Source organism: Euleptes europaea, chromosome 14, assembly GCF_029931775.1.
Source record: "Euleptes europaea isolate rEulEur1 chromosome 14, rEulEur1.hap1, whole genome shotgun sequence".
NCBI classification, from domain to species: domain Eukaryota; kingdom Metazoa; phylum Chordata; class Lepidosauria; order Squamata; family Sphaerodactylidae; genus Euleptes; species Euleptes europaea.
This window is the reverse complement of record NC_079325.1, coordinates 26986650-27008683: the sequence shown is the minus strand read 5'-3', so window position 1 is coordinate 27008683 and position 22034 is coordinate 26986650. Positions and strand designations below refer to the sequence as shown.

Here is a 22034-nt window from a genome sequence, read left to right as displayed (position 1 = left end):
CCCTCATGGGCTCTTCCAAGAAGTTTTTCTTCACAAATAGAATATAATTTGAAAGGGAGCTATATGGAACCCTTAGTTTGTAACACTTTCTGTAAGGTGCTCCCCCATCAGTCACAGGAAGCTGAAAGACCAGATAATCAGTGTATAGTAGCACGGGGTTCAACATGCCTCTGCTGATGTGAACAAGATGGGTTACCCATTACTTGCCTCCCAAATAATATACTAGTTGGCATTGCTGACATCTATGTAGGACTTGGATGTGATTCTGGGATAGAGCTTGACATCATGAGTGGGGCAATTTAGGGTAAGGTTGACATTTCTAACTTGCATGAGGAAATCTTACCATGGAAGGCTGCTGGGGCATTCTAGCTAGTGAAAATTGAGCCATGGTGTTTCATAGGTTGCTTCTTTATCCTTGTTATTTGTTCTGTTAAGTGCTTCGAGAGATGGTATATGCTCTTCTTTATAGCTCCTGGAGTTAAAATCCCAGAGAGCTGGAGCAGGGGAAAAATATGGTACTGATACTAGAAGGGCCCAAATCCAGTGCTGGGGCTCCCTCAACAATTTATTATTATTTGGATTTTAAAAAATAGCATATTTAATGTCTTTACAGTTCTCTTTCTAAAGAATTGTAAGCGTAGCTGCTGGTGATTAGCTCTGTTCAGATACTTCCACATATACCATAGAAGACATGAACTTTGTGCTTTCTGCCTTGAATCCTGACTCCCTAAGCATGCTCAAAGCAGCCTTTGTAGTGACACCTCCTTAATATTGGGGGCAGTAATTGGAGTTGACTGGTAGGCTACATGGTAAAATGCTACAGCACCACTGGAGCCCCCCCCCCCCCCCGGTAGTATAGTTCATTAGTTTCTACCAGCACAGTTGGCCCTAATACAGTGGTTATAAGGGTCGTGATATGCACACAACAGAACTTGTAATGCTTACTACTTTGTGGCCCTTGTAGCCATTTTGAATAAAGAAGCTTGAAATTATGTTTCTGCATGCTCAGATAGTCGTGGTGTGTTGAACCAACTATCTCAAAAGCCATTAACTCTATTTTGATAAATAATTACCAGTGTTATCACATGGTCTTTTTATAGGCGTCTTATTTATGTTAATTTAAGGAGGACTTTATCTGGTCTTTCTGGTTTGACTCATCTATGTGTTTCTCTACTCAGTTGGAACCCTAACTCAGACATTCTAAGTGTCCACATCTCTGGCATGCTTACAATCATGCCAAAATTAAGTTGGAAATATCAGAAATGAACAGCTTATTAACAAATGTACAATTTCTGTTCTTTGACTGAAGTTGACTAAGTATGGGCTTGGATCCCACTGAAAATCTCCAATGTTAGAAAGATTTGAGCATGACCTGTCTGTGTTTCCCCCTTCTGCTGCTGCACATAATGCCTTCTAAAATGTTGCTCCTAGGGGACAAGGGGACCTGCAGGAACTGTATGAAGGGGAAGTTGGAGGTCTGCTGCAGGAGAGAGGATTGGCAAAATTGTTGTGGATGTTTTCCACAGTGAAAATGATTGGCCGGTTCCAAGCCATGATGTAGTCTTACATGTCAGTTAGTGGCTTTAATCCTGGAATTTACCTTTTTGACCCAAAACAAATTTCCCACATCTTTACTAGCTCCCTGAATTATTGACTGACAAGTCAGTATTTTATCTTATTTCTGAAATTAAACTGGATGACAACCTGATCCTGTTGTTCATTGTCTTCACCTCAGCATACACATCCTTATTCTGTTTTCTTACAGTAATTTATTGTCTGAGTCCTCTTTCAGTGTGGGCCTGAGTTAATTAATTTGTAGAATGATAGAGAAATTGTGTCAATAGGTACTATATACAGAAGGTAACTATAAAATCATTTACAGGAAATTCATGTGCTCTCCAGTCCTATGAATGTTTATGCTAAAGTAAGTCCCACTGTATTCAGTGGCACTTATTCCTGTGTGTCTATAAGTCTGCAGGCTTAATCTGCTTGCCACTTTGGGACCTAAGGAAACTGCTGTTGTAGTCTTTTATATATGTCACTTTAAAGGAGGAAGGAAATAACACCCCTTGCTTGAGCTAGAGTTGTTATCCTTTGATGATAGGGGTTGAAAGAGGGGAAAACCCAAAACTGACCAATGAGCAAGCCTGGGCTTTTGATTGTATTTCTTTTGATATGTCTGATTTTAAAAGGTTGATTTCCCTCCCACCCCCATGTCAGTATTTTAATAACTCAGGTGTTGTAAGAACTTGTTGAGACAAAGAACATGTCATGTGACCTTGCAAAGTTATTTGTAAAATTCCATAAATAAAATATATTCTGTAATGACATCTGAAGAGTGATTTTTTCCCCCCTGGGTATACATAGAGCAGGGCTGCAAAGATCCCTGCTGTTTCTTGCTAAGGCATCTAGAAATTAAGATTCCATTGCCTAGAAATCTGATCTTTCCTCCCAGCTTTGAAAGAAAGACACATCTGTAGTGGCCCACTTGAAGGCCACTGTAATGTAAAAAGTTGCATTAAAAAGGAGTATTCCAAGAAGAATGTACTTATCGAAGTGTGCTGAAGCAAGTCATTAACGGACATGATAAAGCAATGCAAGTTTTATCCACTTCCTAAAAACTTCTGATAGCTCTTTGCTGTCCGCACAGATCTTGACCTCCCAATGCAATGCTATTCTTGAAACAGAAGATGGCAGTGATGCCTGCTATAATGAAATTTGTATGCTCTGGGCCAGTGTTGCTATTCATGTACCCACTTAATTGTGTTTTACATGTTAAGCAGATTCTAGGGGTAACGATGCCAAATTGTTTTAGCAGCTACTGTTATCAAAGTGAAACAGTAAGTCTCATAAGAGGTACCTGTTATCAACAAGGGTTTGGAGCTACAGCGTACTCTCCATTATTTCAGAAAAGGAAACTGGAATGCTTGACAGAGGTCGCTGTCTGAGTGCTTCCCCCATCCCACGGTTGCTTATTGCAGAAGGTTCTCCTCTGCCCACTGTATTCAGTTTCTCTGTGCCAGTTTCTTCTGCACAGATTTAAAAACAAAGCATGTTCTTGTTTAAAGTAGTAGAAAATCGTAATTATCCTGTCATGTTATCCTGAGTTCAAAATGCAGCATGTGAAAAGACAAGCCATGTGCTTGTGTTGTACCATGCATTAGAAATAAGATCTCTATTGTCCCTCCTTTCAAAGTTTTAACTTTATGAGATGCGGAGGACTGAAGCTTTAAGATAAATATGGGAAAGCTACCAGAAAATCAGGGATGTTCCTAGTGATTATCTGAGATTATTTGCTTGGAGTGCTTCCTTCACTCTGTCAGGGTAGCAGTGTCATTCAGAAATATAGCACGAGGAGCCTGAAAATGCAAGGTTTGTCACTAATTCCGCACCCTGCAATAAGGATGATACCGTTACTCTATGCTGTCTCTCTTGTGGTTCTTGTGTCTTGTAGCATAACAAAACAGCTGTTCTCCTGGAATGTTCAAGGATTATTATTTTTAAAAATTTGATTTCTTTCCTGACCAAGGTTGTTCAAGGATTATTTAGTTACTTGTTCAAGGATTATTTAGTTACTTTATTTCTATCTTGCCCTTTCCTGACCAAGGTCAGGCTCAGGGCGGCTAGCAGCAAAAATAAACAATTTAAAACATACTACATAGCAATTATACTTAAAATTATCTTCAAAACCCTCAGTTCTATTAAAAATTCTAGATAGCACCCTTAAAACCTTGTACAATAACGGTAAGCCGGTCAGAGGGGGGAGAGAGAAAAAACAACAACGGCTAACCAGGACAAGAAGATAGGAAATAAAGTAGGTAAAAAATAATATAGGTGAGTTGGGTAGGGAGGCCAGCTAAGATGGAGCCATCACTGCCCTCAACCATAAGCCTGACGGAACATGTCCCACTGGCCCTGAATTGAGCCAGGTCCCGCAGGGCCCAGGTCTCATTTGGCAGATTTATTGCTGGCATGAGTGTTTTGTCAGCTATAGCCACTGTGTGGGCCTATATTCTAGGAAATGCCTTTCCAGCAAAAAGTCTTGTGGTAGCCTTTAAAGACTCCTTTATGCTATGCTGTTCCACTTTCTCCATTGTTTATAGTACACCTTGCCTTAGACTTTGCACTATTTTCAACCCCTGTAATTCTAAACCAATTGAATTGGTCATTGTTTTACAATATTTGATTGCATTGTTTCTTATTCTATAATCTGCCTTGAGTCTCAGTGAGACAGTCTATAAATAATGTAAATAAATAAACACGCGCTGTCAATGTATTTCTGGTTGGCAATAGCCTAATTCCCCCAGTCTGCTGTTCAGTCATGGCTAGACTGTAATTTTACACATATCTTCCCATTCTTTCTCTTTTATTTGTATTTATGATTATCTCATGAAGTGGGTTCTTTGAAGGTTGCTGCTACAATAAATGTAGTACTTAAGGAGCTTTGTTGAGGCTGTAGCCGACTACTAACGTTGACCCTCCAGATGTCACTGTTATTACCTTTGTTGCCAGATGTCACAGGCTGTGCATTATGTTCCTGCATACCGCCCCAGTATTCATATTAAGTGGAAAGAGCGTTTGTCTTCAGCGCTCTTCCAGGCCCGCTGTAGGATACTATAATTCAGGGGTGGGGAACCTTTTTTCTGCCAAGGGCCATTTGGATATTTATAACATCATTCGGGGGCCATACAAAATTATCAACTTAAAAATTAGTCTGCTATATTTGGTCAAACATTTAGCCAAGAGGCAGGACCGGAGACGGCTCCAAGTGTTTGCCACATAGCGCGACTCACTTTTGAGCTCTGCTGTCCCCAGCTGGGCCCAAAAGATTCAGGCAGGGCAGCATCCTTCTGAGCTAGAGATCTACCAGGACCCATGAAGGGCCAGACCAAATGATTGTGAGGGCCTTATACGGCCCCCGGGGCCTGATGTTCCCCACCCCTGCTATAATTGAATGGGTGGAGGGCACCGGATAAGCAGGGCATGTCCAAGCTGCCCGTTTGCGGCAGTTTTCCCGCCTCTAGGCCTGCTGGTACTTTGTACATTAGGGCAGGCTTTGGAGCCGCCTCTCCGTTAACACCCTTTTCTCCCCTTCCCCCCCCCACATCACTTTGCTATCTTCATTCTGGCTCCAGCTGTTCGTTTCCTAGCAACTCTCCTTCCCGTTCAAAATGGCGGCGCGGAAAGGGGGGGGAGGGAAAAGGAAAGTCCATTGACCGCAACTCGGTCACGTGACCGAAGGGAGCGTAGGCCTCTGTTTAGTTTCCCTTCCCCCTCTTCCCACGCGCAGGCGTAGCGACGGCGAATCACACCGCACGGAAGGCGGAGTAGGAAAGGTTCGCTTGGCGCATGCGTAGCGAGCGGTGGAAGTGGGAGGGCGGGCGGCCTCGGGGGGATGAGGGGGTGCCCGCGCCTGCGCCCTGCAATCAAAGAGACGGCGGCCTTGACAGCTTGTGCCTTGTGTGCCGTAGAAGGAGGGGAGGGGGGGAGTGAGTCGCGACGCTGGCGCATGCGTGGTAGCGGGCGGGCGCGGGGGGCTCGGGTGGAGAGAGCCGCCGCCGCCGCCCGGACCCTGAGAGGATTCCCTTGTTCTTGCGCCTTTGCTGCCGTCACCGTCGCCGCCTGGGCCTGCTAAGCCGCCGCCGGAGTCCCGGCCCCTCCCCTGGGGAGGCAGGAGGGTCCCGGGAGCCGACGGAACAGGCGGGACCATGTCCGGGCGCGGCCAGGGCGTCAAACTGCCCACGACGGAGCGCATCGTGAAGGGTGAGGGGGTTGCGGGGGCGGCCATGGGGGAGGGGTGGTTTCCGTTACCTGAAGGCGGGGAGGGGGAGGGGATCGAGGGGGACGCCGACCCGAGCTTCACCCTTATCCTAATCGCTGCAGAGGGGGTGGGTTTTATTATAGGTATGATGGTGGCGGCGGAAACATCTCGTGGCATCCCTCAGGCGGAGTGGGAGAGGCTCAGTGGATATTAGCTCTATAAATCCGCCTTCATATCGCAACTGTTGTTATTTATGAATAGCGGCCGTAGCATCCCGTTTCAGTGAAGCAGAATGGATTTTATAAGGAAGCCAAGCCCATCCTTTTTTTTGCATGGGGCGGGAAATAGGGGGGCATCCTCTTATTTCGGTGGGAGCGGACCAAATTGGGTGGGTCTGTAGAAGACCCAAAGCACGCGGGGTGCGATTTGCGGCATCCTTTCATTGGTAGGTGGGGAGCGCAATGTGCGTTTCCGTGTGTAAGAGAGAGCACTAGTGACAGAGACTGGGAAGGGAAGGTGGTCTCTGTTTAGCCTCAGGACAGAGAGAGGTTAGACCGAGTTGCATTGCCAAGACAAATGGGACGGTTAGTTCTGTGGGTGCAGGAGGAATCTGTGGTCCTGAAAGGACGTTGGAGTGAGGAGATGCATGGATTGAGGGTGAATAATGATGACAGCCTTGTGTTATGACAGTGAAAATTTCAAAGACCTGTCCCTTTTGGCTTTCTTCTGTACATGCGTGTGTGGTTTTCTGGGAGGATGGTGTCTATTAAATGGGGAGGCAAAGGGCTTGATTTTGGAGAACTCCATAAAATATTAGAGTTGCTGTGCTGCATTTGTCTAGGTCAGCATCCTGGTTCTTGCAGCCCACCCAGATGTCTTTAGGAGCTTGTAAGCAGAGTATGAAGGTGATGGCCTTCCTTTATTGTTTTTCTCAGCCATTTCATATACAGATGTATACTGTCTCTATACATGGAGGTTCCATTGGTTGTCATGGAAATATTATAGTCAGTGATAGACCTGTACTCCATGAATTTGATTGATCAGTTTTTAAAGTCATCCATAGGTTTATGCTGTCAGTAGAGAAGAGACCACACATGACATAAAATTATTAGCTGTGTGTCTGATAAGCAGAAAATGACTCTAGGAACTGTAAACTGTTTAATTTATTTCCTCTTGAGGTTATACGATTGCCCTGTGTAGTTGATTGTACTTGAGATGGGGACATTGTATCTCTCATTACCAAGTATTTCATATTTACCTTATTCTCTTTGTGGCCCATAGGGACTTACTTCAATGTTTTTTTTTTAAGAAGCAGCTGTGTGACTTAAACTCTTCTGATTTTATTCCCTTTGCTTGTCTGTCAAATGACTGGTGATCTCCTTGGTCCCCTGTCCACCAGTTTGTTTGACTGAAATGGCACATGCTGTTTTAAAATAGCTGTTGATACTGGACGTAGTTAATAAGCATGAGGGCAGAATGTTAATCGAGGAGCCATTGGATTAGTGGAAGGCTTTTACAATGTAGATTTAGCTGTCCTAATTAATCTGGTGCCGTCTATCATACCCGTGAATTGGAGAAGATCTGTTTTATACACTTGTTTAAATTTTCACTTAGCACCTAGCTATTCAAGATAAACAACTCCAGCAATTATGAAGGCCAAAAGAACTTGGACCTATGAAGTAATTTTACAGTCTTCCAGCTTGGCCTCAATTTGTTCTGTTACAGGTGTTAGCTAGACCTCTGTCAAATTACAGAAGTTTAAATATCTTTTCTGAAAGTTGTTGCCCATCCCTCTGAACCTCTTGTTATGTGTTCTTCTAGTCCAGGTCTGGATATTTTCCTTTGTGTTGCATGCCCAGGTTTAGATCTGTGTATTTTCTTGAAAGATAGTGGCTCCCTGGCATTTGTGGTTTAAGTGAATTTTGTGTTAAATCATTGTTAATTGCACAAAGTCTTTGAGTAAGGCTACTGTTAGGTCAAAAGGAGCCGAATCTCTGATAAAAGGGCATCCTCAAAAAGCATGTGCATTTTTATTATAGACCCTCACTCTCTTTCTTCCGGTGCTTCAGTTCTGTTCTTACCATAATGAAGAGCTGTGTGTATGTATTCTCCTAGAACAAATTGAGACATACTGAAAAGGTAGATTCTCCCCATTCCCTTTGTACTGGTTTATATTGGGAGTTGTGCTTCAAACTTGTGAGTAGTAGTAATTCAAGGTTCATTTGAAGAATATGTACTTTTGCTATGAATGTAGATTTTGAACTCTCACTTCAGCATCTGTTGGAAGAATTGTAGAATTGGGGGGGTAAGAGAGAGACCCTGTTCACATTGATTGTGTGACAAACAGCAAAGAAATTGTAAGAGCTGACGTAATCTGTGTTCAGCGATTTTATGAGTGGCCTCCTACACTGAGAGCTAGTGTGGTGGAGAGGCAAAGAGAATGAACTTTGAGCCAGCAAATCCCCCAGTGTGATATAGTAGGTAGAATGCTAGTGTAGGCTGGGGAGATCTGGGTTGAGCTGTGAAGTGACCTTGGGCTATTCAGTCAGTTTAACCAATTCACAGGGTTGTTGTGAACACAAAATGTTCCCTCAGAGGAAAGGAGGGAGGAAAATGTAACATCTTGGAGTGCTGTATGGACAATCAATAGAAAGGATTTAATACAGATCCTTTAATCAGAAGGACCACTTTTAGAAGTAACCATTGGCAAATAGACTTTTTACCAGGTTTAACCCTACTTCATTCACAGCATATTTGAGCCATACCTTTCATCAGACAAAATAGTATCCCCAATACAGAGATAATCTTTAAATAGTGAAGCCAAGGGGCCATGAAATGCAGGATCAAATATAGAAGATAAGCGCAGTAATCATTCACAGCTGTATTAATTGTCAATACAATATTTCTAATTCTACTGAGCTACTTTTTCTTTTTACAGTCTTAGTTTTGCTATGCCAATTTAACACATGTACAAGGTGAGAAATTCTTGGTCTGTACTTAATCCGAAATGGTTAAATTCTAGATCGGCATTTTCATGCTGGAGGATCTCTTGGAAGTTCCTTTGTTGAAGGATAGTGAGTTACAGGCCAGTAGCAAAGGGACTTGGGAGACTGAAACCTTCTTGCATCACTTTCTGGATATTGCCATTTTTATGTATATCAGATCTGTGTCCATTTATTCTTTTTTCATCTGTATGGACAGAAGGGTACTGCTGGCAGGATATGGGATGCATCATATTGAAGGGTGAACAGGAGAATGAACCCCCAGAATTATGGCTGATGTTATTAGGTTCTGTAATAGGATTGCCTGAGTAGATATGGGTAGACTTGAGTTTGTTTCAGGACCCTAGTCCCTGGGTAGATTTATTACGTGGATTGTTTTGCCTCTGTACAATTGAGGCAGTGTCTGAGATCCAGAAGTTTCCTTATGCTGCTTCCCCTTTTCCGATGGTGAGCACAGTGAAAGACTTAACTCCCCTTCCAGTGCACATCCCACCTTAAGTCATTTTGGGTGCCTGCTGTTCTATTTCTCTTAAGCAAAATGATTGCAAGATAGTTTAATGTATTTGCCGTGCTTTGTTTGAGACCTGAAGATAGAGTCACACTTTGATCACTTCCTGTGCTGCAAATGTCTCCATCTTATTAAATATGAAAAGGCTGAGTTTGGTCCATAGATTTATTTCTGCACAGCCTGTGCAAATATTAACTCTAGTTGGTATGGTGTTAGCTTGAAGCATCATTAAACTTCTTCCTAACTGTGGTGTTTATAACCTTTATTAAAACTGTTCGTCCAACCAATCCACTTGGAGCCCCTTTCAAATCACATATGCCAAACATTGCTCTTATCCAACTTGAATTCTGGTGATTGGTATATAGCTTTGCCAGTGTCTTGATCACAAATGCAATTAACCACTTTGAGGAATATCTCTATGGAAGTTTTCAGGATCTAACTCTGAACTAAATTGGTTCCATGTCCTTGATTTAATTCTTGCTAATTGGATACTAAAGATCCCTGACTTGCCAAACATTGGATACAAGAAAGCAACTCAAGAACAAACTTGAAGCAGATTTTTCTCCTCCATTGGTCAGTAGCATAAATTAGGTTAGGAGCACATCCAAATCATTTATTAGGTTGGGTGGAACTCTAGCATGGTTCCAAAGCTGGTGAAGGCAAAGCGTTAGCCAGATGTGTAAGCCCGTTACAGTGGGTTTAGTAAAGGGAGATGTTAATACCAGTGTGCTTTACTTTTTCAAATACAAAGCTTAAGAAGTGCATCACCTATGAATCTGGTGTTTTTCCATTAATAGTGACCCTTTTTCAGGTAAGGAAAATATTGTAGCAGCCATGGTTTGCAGTCAGTGACTTCAACAATATCCAACCCATGGCAAGATGATACTTGCAGGCTGGTGATACTTGCAATGTTCAACCTAGAGTGACTCTGCATGCCCTTGCAAAAGTTTTCGACAATCCATGGTATGACATAATTGCATAATCAGACTTTTCATATGGGGTGCAGAAGAGAACCAGTAGGTCCAGTAAGTAGTGACATGCTGGGACATTGTGCATTTATATTCTGCGCTAAGCCAGCAAACTCACTGGTTGACCTTTGCCAGTGACTGCTATGCAGCCTAACATAACTCACAGGGTAGTGTGATAAAATAAAATAATTTAATTCTTTAAATAATTAAAAAAAAATTAAACTGCCTGCTACATGAGGAAAAGATAAGCAGGCTTTTGAGAATTACAGACAAAAGCAATATTTATTTACTTCATTTATACCCTGCCTTTCTCCCCAGTGGGGGACCCAAAGCAGCTTACATTGTTTCCTCGCCTCCACTTTATCCTCACAACAGCCCTATGAGGTAGGTTAGAGGGTGTGAGTGGCTCAATATCACCCAGTAAACTTCCATGGCAGAGTGGGGATTCAAACCTGGTTCTCCCAGATCCCATTTCAACATTCTAACCACTATACCACACTGGCTGACAGTGTTGCCTCATCTTAAAGGGTGGCCTTCTGGTGCATTACATCGTCCATCGTATGATTCATTTATTTGGGCCTCAGAGTTCCATTGTGAAACTGTAATTTTTGAAAATATTTTCTGAATTGTTCATCAGAAAAAGTCATTTGCATGGGTGGTTTTCAGTTTCAAGGCATGTGTTCTGGAGTGAGGTGGGAAATTAATGTAGAGAATATTCTGGCTACAGATTTTATATGCAAAAATTTATATCTTGACAGGTGTTCTGGTTAAGTCAAGGTAGGTTCTTAATCTAAGGTTTATATTATTTCTCGGAAGAAATTATATTGCATAGAAGTGTAACTTTCATCTAGGGCCACAAGGAACAGTAGAGCTAAACATGGCAGATTGTCTAACTTTTGGCATTGATTCCTAGTGTCGTGACTAGCAACAACACTTTAAAATTTATAATTGCTTATGTAATGTCCTGTTGTTTTACAAGCACTGTACAGTGTAGCCTGTTTTAACAGTGTGTAGAACCCTTATGTTTATAAAACATGAAATGCAGATTTGGTATCAGTTCTCAAATTATGGGAAAAAGTGGTTTGACAGAATTCTCCAGCGAGCTAGAAAGATCATTTTAGCTGCAGGGATATATAATTTAAAAACAAATAAACATGTGTGCTGCAACAACTCCAAACATATTTGTAATTTAAAAGGTCTCAGGTTGTAGCATTTTCATTTATACCTTTATTTTCCAAAATGTATGAAAATTGTAGATTGTACTAATAGTTGGGTCCTTTGTAATTTTTAGAACCTTTCTGTCAGTTAACCCTTTCTGTGGCTTTTTGTAAATGTGCTATTAGTTGTAAAGATTTGACTGCTATAAGTGACTGCCACATTTATATGTGGATGCTTTAGGCCTTTGGCTCCAACTGTCTATGTTTCCAAGTGCTGCTGCTTTGCTAGTGCAGAAATGTTAATTTGTAAACCTGTCATACAGTCTCCTACATGATGGCTGTAATGCAAATTATCTGCAAGCAAAGCAGAATAGTGCTCTGCAGTACAACAGAGTTTAAGAATTGCTGGTATGTACCAAATAACTGTACAGCAGCAAGTTTCTAATTTCAAGTGACTATTGAGGGGTTCTTGTGGGTTCCTGTCCATGATCAAGTAAGACAGTCTTATGCATTTCCAGGGAGTAGGTGAGGATCCTTTGCATCCTAAATCAGAATGCTCTGTTGCAGAACTAGCTTTTTCTCAAACCTGAATTTTTTTTATCCACAGTGGGTTGGATCTTACGGAAAATTTCTGCTAATAGATGACGTTTGCCTCAAAACCACCCCCCCATGTTTTTCTTGGGATCTTTTGTTTCCCCAGAGGAGCATTCTGGAGGTCATTTGAGGCTGCAGTGGGAAGAGAAAAGTTAGGAAGTTAATTACTGCAGACAGTACCACCTTCTGTAAGTGGAGACGTATCTCCTTTAGGGATGGCCCCATGGTAAATCAGTTTGCTCCAGACCTCAAGGAGCATTGCTACACACCTCAGTGAAAAACAGGTGATCCAAAAGGCTATGTTAGATACATCAGAGGGCTTGCATACACTTAATGGGATTTTTGATCTTTCTGAACAGAGACCCTTTTCGTATCCCAGTATGTTCTTGAAACTCCCCATAAGTATCCAAAGTAATTTACAATGAAGAGAGCAGCTGCTGAAGGTACAAGTCCAAGGTCCCCTTGAGCCAATATGAGGGGGTAGGGTGTTGATTTGTACTGTGGAGACCTAGGAAGATTCCTGCCTAGCTACTGCTAATGTTAAAGTTTTATAGACTGTTTGGTTTTTGTGATTTTGTTTTATAACTATGGTGTGATAAATGCCTAATAAAGGAGGAGGAGATGATGATGATTCTTGCCCAGCTGTGAAACTCACTGGGTGACCCTGAGCTAATCAGTGACTCCTGGGTGAAACTATATATTACAAGGGAAACACTGAGCTTCCTGTTTCCCTCATAATGCTAGTGTGTGTTTGTGTATGCAAATATTTAGCCTTTTCCCCTTTTCCACCAATTCTCCTTTGTAAATCTCTCCCCTAGCCAGGCTCTGAAACTGGATGCAAGTCTGGCTGAGGGAAGGCTAGACAAGAGGGAGATATGCAAAGGACAATTGTCAGACCTGGGCGAAGTTAAGCTCCATTTGTACTTTCTGATCCTCTCCTGTAAGTGCCCACACACCTTCCTGTAATCTCAGCAAATGCCAATTTAACACCTAAGTCTGCCCTTAAGTTCTCTACCAAAGAACAGCTCATTGGACAAAGAGTATAATAAATTGGCTGTGCAGAAGGAGTCATACGGTTCTTTGGAACCTTTCCATTGAAGCTTAGAAGGAATCCCCATGAGTCACATCCAGTGTTCTGCTCTAAAGATGGTCACCTGTGCTCTGTATACTCTATGACAAAAATTCCAGACAGGTTGTTTTAACTGTTGTGGGGAAGGGAAGGTGATTGTAAGCCGGTTTTATTCTCCGTTAAGTGGCAGAGAAAGTCGGCATATAAAAACCAACTCTTCTGCTAAAGAGTAGAAGAGCTGTTCAGTTAGAACTGTGAAGCCCAGAGGGTGCTTTTCAATGTATGTGTTCTGAACTGGAAAAGCCATAAATGTGGATCAGAAGAGGAGGAAAACCCTCCTCCTCTATTCTATCTAATGGTTGTAATGTTAGTGCTGATAGTGTTGTTCCTGCATTTGATTAGATTATTAAACAATCAGCCTTCTTAGGACTTGCTTTTAGGAAACTACTTCCAAATGTTGTGGAATACCGAACGTCTTCAAGCACGGGTAAATACGTGAGTCTGCCAAGTGTATTGCACCTACAAGTTGGCATGGCCTCTTATTCTTATATGCGTCAGATTCCTCCTCTTCTGCCACTTGCAAAAGCCAGTGAATGCTTGAAAACATGAACAATCATTGAGCAAACAAACATGAGAAAAAGTTGAGAAGCTAATTTTGCTTTATGCACACCTATTTTCTGATGGTTATGGAGCTCAAAGTGAAAGAGCTTTCAGAGACTGAGTTTTGCTACACTTTGCAAGGATAGGTTATGTACTGGGATGGAATGGCGTACAAACTAAAAATGCATTTGGGTTAGCTACTACTGTCTGTAGCTCCTATGACACTTGCTGTGACACTTGCTAAAATGATGCCATTTTAGAGCTGAACCTGGCCATTTTAAAATGCCTCAAGGGCCTGATTGGATGCCGTAACATCTAGTTTGACCCTGACCAGGTGGAGTTCAAATCCTGGCTCAGCTGTGAAGCTCGCTTGTGCTAACCACACACTCCTTCAAGAATCTGTTTAAGGATTCTTGAGAGGGTAAAAGAGAGGAGGGGACTCATATATGCCTCTCAGAGCTCCTTAGAGGAAAAGTGAGATAATAATATGTGTATTGCATGTATATTCCCCTCCCTCAATTTTCTTTTTTTCATCTCTTTTTGGGAGTGCAATCCTTGGGTCTTTTCCCATCTCTTCAAAGTGTCTGGAAATGTTATGTGTGTGATGCTCTAAAGATCTCCCTGCTACTGGACGTGTTTCCCACCTCACCTTTGTTTGCTGACCTGAGAAGCTTTGTGTCAAACCTAGATTCTGTACTTTCTTTGTGAAGCTACAAATTACTCTTCCAAATGATGTCTGTTCAGCCTTTACTCAAAAACATCCTGAGCAGAAGCTGGAAATCTCTAAACGGTAAACTATTAAAGCATGGTGAGCTGAAAAGAGGAAATTGGCCAAACAGCAAGCATCTCTAATCATCTGACTGAAGGGAAAGAAGTCCCAGAGACTAGTACTAAATGCAGCCAATGAGAAGAAAGCAATAGGAAATGTCACCAGAGGAAATTGCAAGTAAACAGCTTTTCTGTTTACAAACACATTGATCCATATATTTATGAAAATTCGACAGTCATGGTGTGGCAGTTGTAAAATGGTGCAAGGACCCATTAATAAGTATAGGTTTACTGTATTCTCACCATTGAAACAGTTGTATGGAAAAGTTAATAGGCTAGTGTTAGAACAAATAGTTTCTAACAGCCCATTCCTGAGGGGAGGGGCTGCGCTGGAGGCAGCGCAGTGGTGCCACCTCCAAAGGAGGATTCAGACCCCCCCCCACTGAAGCCGGGAAGCTGCACTTGCTTGCAAGCCCCGTGGAACCGCTGCATAGCATTCCACAGGGCTATGCCACCTAAAAATGGCGTAAATGCAAGTAAGGGTAAGGGGGGTGCCCCCGGCCTGAAGGGGGTTAGGAAGCCACCTAAAGGCGGCTCTGCCCCCGGAACGCTCCCTGGGACACCAGCTGGACGCCAAGCTGGCGTCCTGGGGCTGTGCTGCTGTGGCAGCACTGGAAGGCCGGTATCAATGCCCCAAAGCCGGCGTCTGTGCCAGTTGTGGCGGCACAAGTGGCTCAGACACCAGTGCAAGCAGCGTTGGCATTGGCGCGGGCCCTTTCGCGCCGCCTAACAACTTTCACCCTCCCAGGTCAGGAATGGGCTGTAAGTGTCCTTCCACATCCTTAGTCTAATACCAAAACAGGGAAAAATACACTAGACTAGAATCCATGTGAAGTCTTTAAAATTATGGTCTGAAGTAAGTCTGTATGCTGTCTGTAGTGAACAGTCAAGTTTAAACATGCAGGGTGAAATTACCAGATAGGGAGGATTGTCTATGGGTATCTGGTTAATAGTAATAAAGTCCTTGCTTATGAAGAACCTGTAAAAAAAGTGAAATATGCAATCCTTGTTTCAATTCTTGAAGATAAACTTTCTACATATTATATGCAAACCTAGGGACAAGGACAGCTGAAAAGAGGAAAAATACTTTGAGAATTTTAAAGGTAGTCATAAAGTGGTTTGTTGTGGGGGAGAATATGCAAAGAAACATCAAGCAAGTTCTGGAATAATTTTCCATAGTATTTACTGTGAGTTTAAGCAAACAGAAAACTACTTTAAATTTCAATCATGGCTACATTTGTTATACCAAGAAATGGAACTTGGACAAAGTTCCAAAATATGACTAGGTATGATAATTTATATGATCCTGTAAGAAAACCTGAAAAGTGTGACAGAAAATTGTATTATGGAATTTTTAATTTAACAGGTACAAATGTGGATATTGTATATAATTTGAGAATTGTAAGTCAAAAGCACTGAAAGAATAGAGAATAATTTCTATAGTAGTGAAGCTGACATATTAGGTAAGAGCACAAGAGAAGGGAACATTAGCCCCAGATAGATTTATATTGTGTGACCTGCATGTAGAAAAATAATTATCTAAACAAATATGAATGTCATCTAATGAGAGGCTGAAACCTTTATTATGCCTGTTTGTAGTATATTAATATTAATGTATAAGCCACTCACAGCTGACAATCACCTCTCATTTTTTGTCCCACTGGGATTGTTCAGAGCAGGTGGGTAGCTTGATTTTGGGCTTGTAAGGATGTTTTGATAAGTGTTACAAATTTCCCCAATCTTGATTTTTACATATACTGGGTTAATACGTGTCTGTTCAAATACATGTATGTGAAACTGAAAACCAAGTTGTACATCCAGTTTTGATTAAGAGTGTACCATGGGAGCAAAAGTAGATATTAAAAGGCTATCTCCAAACATAGCCAGTTGCACAGTTCCTAGGTCATTCAGTTTAAATTATAAACTGTTTTTCTAGTTAAGAACAAAACTTTTCAGTCTTGAGCTCTACCAAATGTTATCTTTTATAATGCTGTGTGTTGATCTGAGGTTAATAGTTAAGACCTTGTTTTTCAAATTTGAGGGAACATGCAGGAAGAAATAAATGCTTCAGCTCCGAGAAATTGATGATCAAATGGCGCAACATGGAACAGTATGAAAAGATGAATCTATAATAAAATGAGCTTTGGATTCCTGTATGGGAAGTTCAGATGCTACATCTGGCGGCATAATAAAACCTAGCAACAAATGCCAAATTGAAAGAGTTGAAGATGTTCTAGGTGTCACAAGTTGAGTTCTGATAGAAAGTCTTGATTTTGTTGAATTTAATGATATCCATTCTTGAAATAACTTCCAAAAGAACACATTAGTAATCCAAACCTGAATGTAGAAAAAATGGAGGTGCTAGTAGGGTGCTTTTCAAAGCTAGACAGATTTTTGTCTGTTCTTTGCATGGTAACACAGCCGCCCTTCCCCAAAGGATCAGTTTCACAGCTTTGGATTGCTTTTAGATGCTAGTTTGTCTTTATGTGCTCAGGTAGCTTCCATAACTCATTAGGATATTTGTAGAATTGTCTGCTCCTATATAATCTTGTCTATTCACTGAGGCCATCTTCTGAGGCCCTGCTCTGGATACCCTTGTCAACTCAGTTGAGTTGAATGGCAAGCAGGGAAAGGGCTTTTTCTACAGTGGCACCACAACTTCAGGAGAATCTCTCCCAAGAGATTTACCTCATACCACCTTTACTGCTGCTTAAATGGCACACTTTTGCCTGAGATGCTGGTTGTTTTTGTTACCTCCCCATGTATTGGTACACTCTGATTTTTTTCTGGTTTTATCTTCTTGGTGGTTTTTATGTATTCCTGTGAAATGTGTTTGATCTATGTCTACATTGCTTTTAATTATATGTTTGCTGTTTTTAATTTGTGTGTATTTAATGAATGTTACTTTATTATTAAGTTGCTTTGTACTTTTGCGGAGGGGAGGGAGTGATGGGATACAGATAATTTTAATAAACTATCTTGACCTAGTGCTTGGTTTGTTATAGAAATCCTGCTGAGTCCAGATGATCCACTATCAGGTGCTCTGTTGCAGTGTTAAAAATTGTTTTTCCTCCATATAAATACTGCTTTGGGGAAGGTAAAGATACTTTGTGCATGTACATGTTCATTTAAATTGCAAATGGTACAGATACATAGTGGATTGAGACAGATTTTACGTAGGAGACTTGTTAGCCACATTCTTCAAAATGTACAAAAAAGTAATATCAAAATAAAAACACCAGTATCTCACAATGATCAAACCTTGTCAGATTGTGAGAATCAGAGTAAAAACAGCTGTGTGAAGCACTATAAAAACAGCCCAGGCCAAAAGGTTTCTAATCAAAGGCCACAAAATTACAAGCTTTAAGATAGAATAATGATTCAGTGCAAGGTAATTAATAAAGCTCTCTAAGCATTAAAACAAGTACACAACATAATTAACAAGGGCAAGAGTCCAGTAGCACCTTAAAGACTAACAAAAATATTTTCTGGTAGGGTATGAGCTTTCGTGAGCCACAGCTCACTTCTTCAGATACACATTCTAGCTGTATCTGAAGAAGTGAGCTGTGGCTCACAAAAGCTCATACCCTACCAGAAAATATTTTTGTTAGTCTTTAAGGTGCTACTGGACTCTTGCCCTTTTTGACTACTGCAAACAGACTAACACGGCTACCCACTGTGAATTATCAACATAATTAACAGTGAGCTTGGGCAAATGCAAAGGTTGGCACCGAAAATTTAACTAAGGGCATGGCAAACCTCTGTAGGGAAGGTGTTCTAGAGCTGAATTGCCACCACTGAAAAGGCTCTACCTTTTTCATATGTAAAGATGTTTCTTTTTCTTCCTCTTTTGTCCCAAGTTACAATCCAGTAGGAAGGTCACCTGAGCAAGCATAATATAAATGAATGGGAGCTATGCAAGGGTATTACTACATTCTTGTACAGTTTACGTTGGGTGTGTCTATTGTGCCCCCAATATTTTGTAGAGTCTGTCTTGGAACTGAACTCATAAGACTGTCATATTTTTAAGCATGATATGTATTGTAAATGCTTACTGAGATTTTAAACGTCTGCTGCCTTATCTTGCATGATAAGATAAATATTGTATGTCTTATCATGACTCCTAAAATGAGGCATATACTTTAATGCATTCCAATATATCAAGCTGTCTGGGGCTTGAACTGAGATTCTCATGGAATCTCAGCCTCCTGCTCTGTCTGGGACTCTATCCTCAAGTCTCAGTGCCCTCTTCTGGTGTAGAAGAGAGCAGTGTTGTACATCATTGGCTCCTTTGATTTGCTGACATTATGAAGCTGTGGTATGGCCAAGCGTGATATAAAGACAAAAAGCTCCTTGCATACTAGTTCTGGCTTTAGTTTGTTCCTAATTCTAGCAACTACAGAAGTGACTCTGGGTAGGGATCCCATCCTTATCCCAAGGCTGGATTTGGATACATCCACCCGTGTTGCCAGCTGGGCTTTGAAGCAGCATGCTAGTTCTGAGGGAAGTATGGTTGTCTGGCAGCTACAGAGTGAATTTCCTACTGCTTCCGGATTTGGAGATTCCTGCCTGTAGTTGCCTATATAACTTCAAAAGGTTTCTATCTCTCCCCTTTTACAGCGTTGGAGGAATACCTGACCAAGGTATTCTGAACATATTTTCAGGAATAGCATGCAATAACACACACACACATACCTGAAATGATTTTATATAGCCAAGAAATATGCTGTATCTGGTTCAAGAGATTGAGAAAGGAGGAGAGAATTCCTGTGAAGGTGGCATAAGAGTTTGATTGTGTAAAATTGTACAGTGGGGCATTTGGGTCATCTGACTGTGAAATGCTGCTGGGGAACAAAGTGATTATTTCCCCCCTTTATAGTGGCGAGTGGAAAGGACTGAACTTGGTGTCTGTTGCTTTTTACACTTTTACCCTGCCCTTCCTCCAAGGAGCTCAGCTTGCATAATTCTTACATGCACCTGTTTTTATTCCTTACAACAGCCTTGTTAAGGCAAGGTAGGTAGGCTAGGCTGAGAGAGTGGCTGGCCAGAGGTCACCCAATAATAAGCAATGTGGATTTTTGAATCTGGATATCCTCATTCCAATCCAGCACTTTAATCAGTATGGTATAATGACGCAATTAATGCACAACTTCTAATTTTACAGTTACCATACAATTGGGTAGCTTGAAGGGTTCTATCGCATAACATATCACATGGTGTTGGAATCTGTTTTTTGTTGCTGGAAGATGGTGGTGTGGTATTAGGGATTTTAATTCATTATATAGGTAAATATTGTAAGCTGATTCTCTAGTGTCAGTAGAGATGTGGGATATAAATGTTATAAATAATAATTTGGGGACCCATAAGGACTCATGGGGGTGTGGACGTTCCATCTGTTCTATTCCCTTTCTCTTCTCCCCCACCCTCTGGTTCTCTTTCAACTTTCCCCAGTGTTATCCCTGCTCTCCCCCCTCCCTCGCAATGAGGTAATGACTTGGGTCCTCTAGAGCATTTGTGTGGATAGAAAGATTTCCACCCATCGTCTCTCATTTTCTTGCCTCCTCATTCATGCTACAGAAAATGTCTTCCCGAAATGCTGCAGGGGGCATTTGGGGCTGCAGTGGGAGAGAGGAGATGAGAAAGTCACACACTGTACACAGTGAAATGTTTTCATCTGCAGAAATGCTCCACTGGACTCAAGCATCAATAACTGGAATGTGTTGGGGGTAAGGTATCCCAAATTTGATGGCAAAACCTTTTGTATTTTTCTGCAAACCAGTGTGTTCCCTTGGGTCTGCAGGAACCTGTCCTGTAGCCCCACTTATGGGTTGTTGTTTTTTTGTTTTGTATTTTTGATCCTCACATTGTGGCCACCCATAGCTATTACTTATATGGGTAAGTCTTCACTCATTTCCTGAATATTTGTAAAGAGTGGGCCTGCTAAACCTTTCTAAGGTAAGGAATTCTGCAATGAAGATACCACCACCCCATGGCAGTCATCTAAACATCAGGCTGCCTTACAAAATCTAGTTTAGGATGGCCTGCTAATATTGGAGTCATTTTAATGAGAGACTTCCTTATTCAGTCACATTGATCTCATCATGTGTATGCAATGGCCAAAGTCACTGTGAAATAGGCAACAAACCTGCTGTTTCTCAGCTATCCAGTATTTAGCCATTTCTCTTTACAGAATGAAGAAAGAAAGGCTTGTGGCTTAGGAAGTGAGCCTGTAGGAAGTAGGGCAGGGTGCTCGCTTAAAATAGTCCTGAAGGCTGGCCTGTGTTTGTGATGAACTGAGCTATTTAGCTAAATCCTGGAGTCACGGTGGGGGTAGAACGACATACTGATCTAAAGATATTAGCTAGTAGATCAATACAGTAAAGGCTGGGGTTTATCCCCACTTGCTTTTTGTTGAGGACTTTCCAATACACTTAGGAATACTGAGTGCTCTTGGCTATGTGTTCCCGTTCAGTAAGGTCTTGAATAATGAAGGCATCAGGAATGTATAATATACGGTACTTCAAGCAAAAGGATCAACTTATGTAGAGGCAACAGCATTAAGTTCATAATGCAGCCCCTCTCTCTAGGGCTAGGATGATCATCCAGTGTGGATGATGTGCTGCACTATGAAAACAGTGTGGGCAAAGAACATGGCAAGCATCTCGAAGGAGAAAGGGGTGCTCTGTGTACCTGAGCAGTGGTGAAGGCCTTTGGCAGGAATTCCAAAGCTTGGTGGGATGATGAGATGAAAAGCAGGAGTGGGAGGGAATTTAATGTGAGCAGAAGATACTGAAGGATGTGGCAGAAGTTGGGAGGAGGAAAGATAAAATGTTTCTCTGCTGCTGTTAAATTCTTTAACAAGTAGTGAGTGGGAGTGTTACTTGTGCTATCTAGATTGCTCTTCTGTTTTCCAGTCACTGAAGGGTAATAATTCCCTGACATATCTAGAAACATTGTCTCTTGCTTGAAAGCTAGACTGGATCTTACTGTTTTCTGGGTTCCTGCAGTGAATGCTGCTCCCCCTCCCCCTAAAATACTGACTGGCTCTACTTTTTCATTCCTACTTTTTAATGTACACATTCAAAACCTAACTGAAGGTTGAAGAGCAGACACAGTAATAATCAGGGGCTCTTCTCAAGTTCATCTATAGGAAATTGGTGGTACAAACAATCACTTGCTCATCTCTAGTATGTTGTATTTGCATGAAGGAAGACCCACAAAGAAATATGGCAAATAAATGCAAAGAGTGTACTGCAAATGCCATGTTCTCCAAGTGAACACAATATGCTTCTAGGCATTCATATGAGTCCTGCTAGATCAGATGTCCAGCATCCTTCCTCCATGGCAAGTCAGATGTGGTCAGAAAGCTTTCTTGTTGCTTGTTCCCCAGCAAGCTAGTGTTCAGGTGTATGGCATCTTTGAATCTGGAGGATCCATTTAGATATCAAGAGTAGTAGATATTAATACACTTATTTCTCCCATGAATTTGTCCATTTCCTTTGTTAATTGCACCGGGTCAGTGACCATCACCACATCTTTTATAAGTG

At 41.6% G+C, this 22034-nt stretch overlaps 1 protein-coding gene across 4 annotated transcripts in view; it reads left to right on the top strand.

The window, feature by feature from the left end:
* The first annotated feature begins 5557 nt into the window (after nt 1-5557).
* Nucleotides 5558-22034, top strand: part of PPP3CC (protein phosphatase 3 catalytic subunit gamma) — a 67706-nt gene continuing 51229 nt past the window's right edge. For all 4 annotated transcript variants that reach the window (XM_056860513.1, XM_056860511.1, XM_056860512.1 and 1 more), the window contains exon 1: nt 5558-5763. In XM_056860513.1, coding sequence (XP_056716491.1) covers nt 5709-5763 — 55 coding nt within the window. In that variant the 5' untranslated portion in view covers nt 5558-5708. The remainder of the gene's footprint in view (nt 5764-22034) is intronic.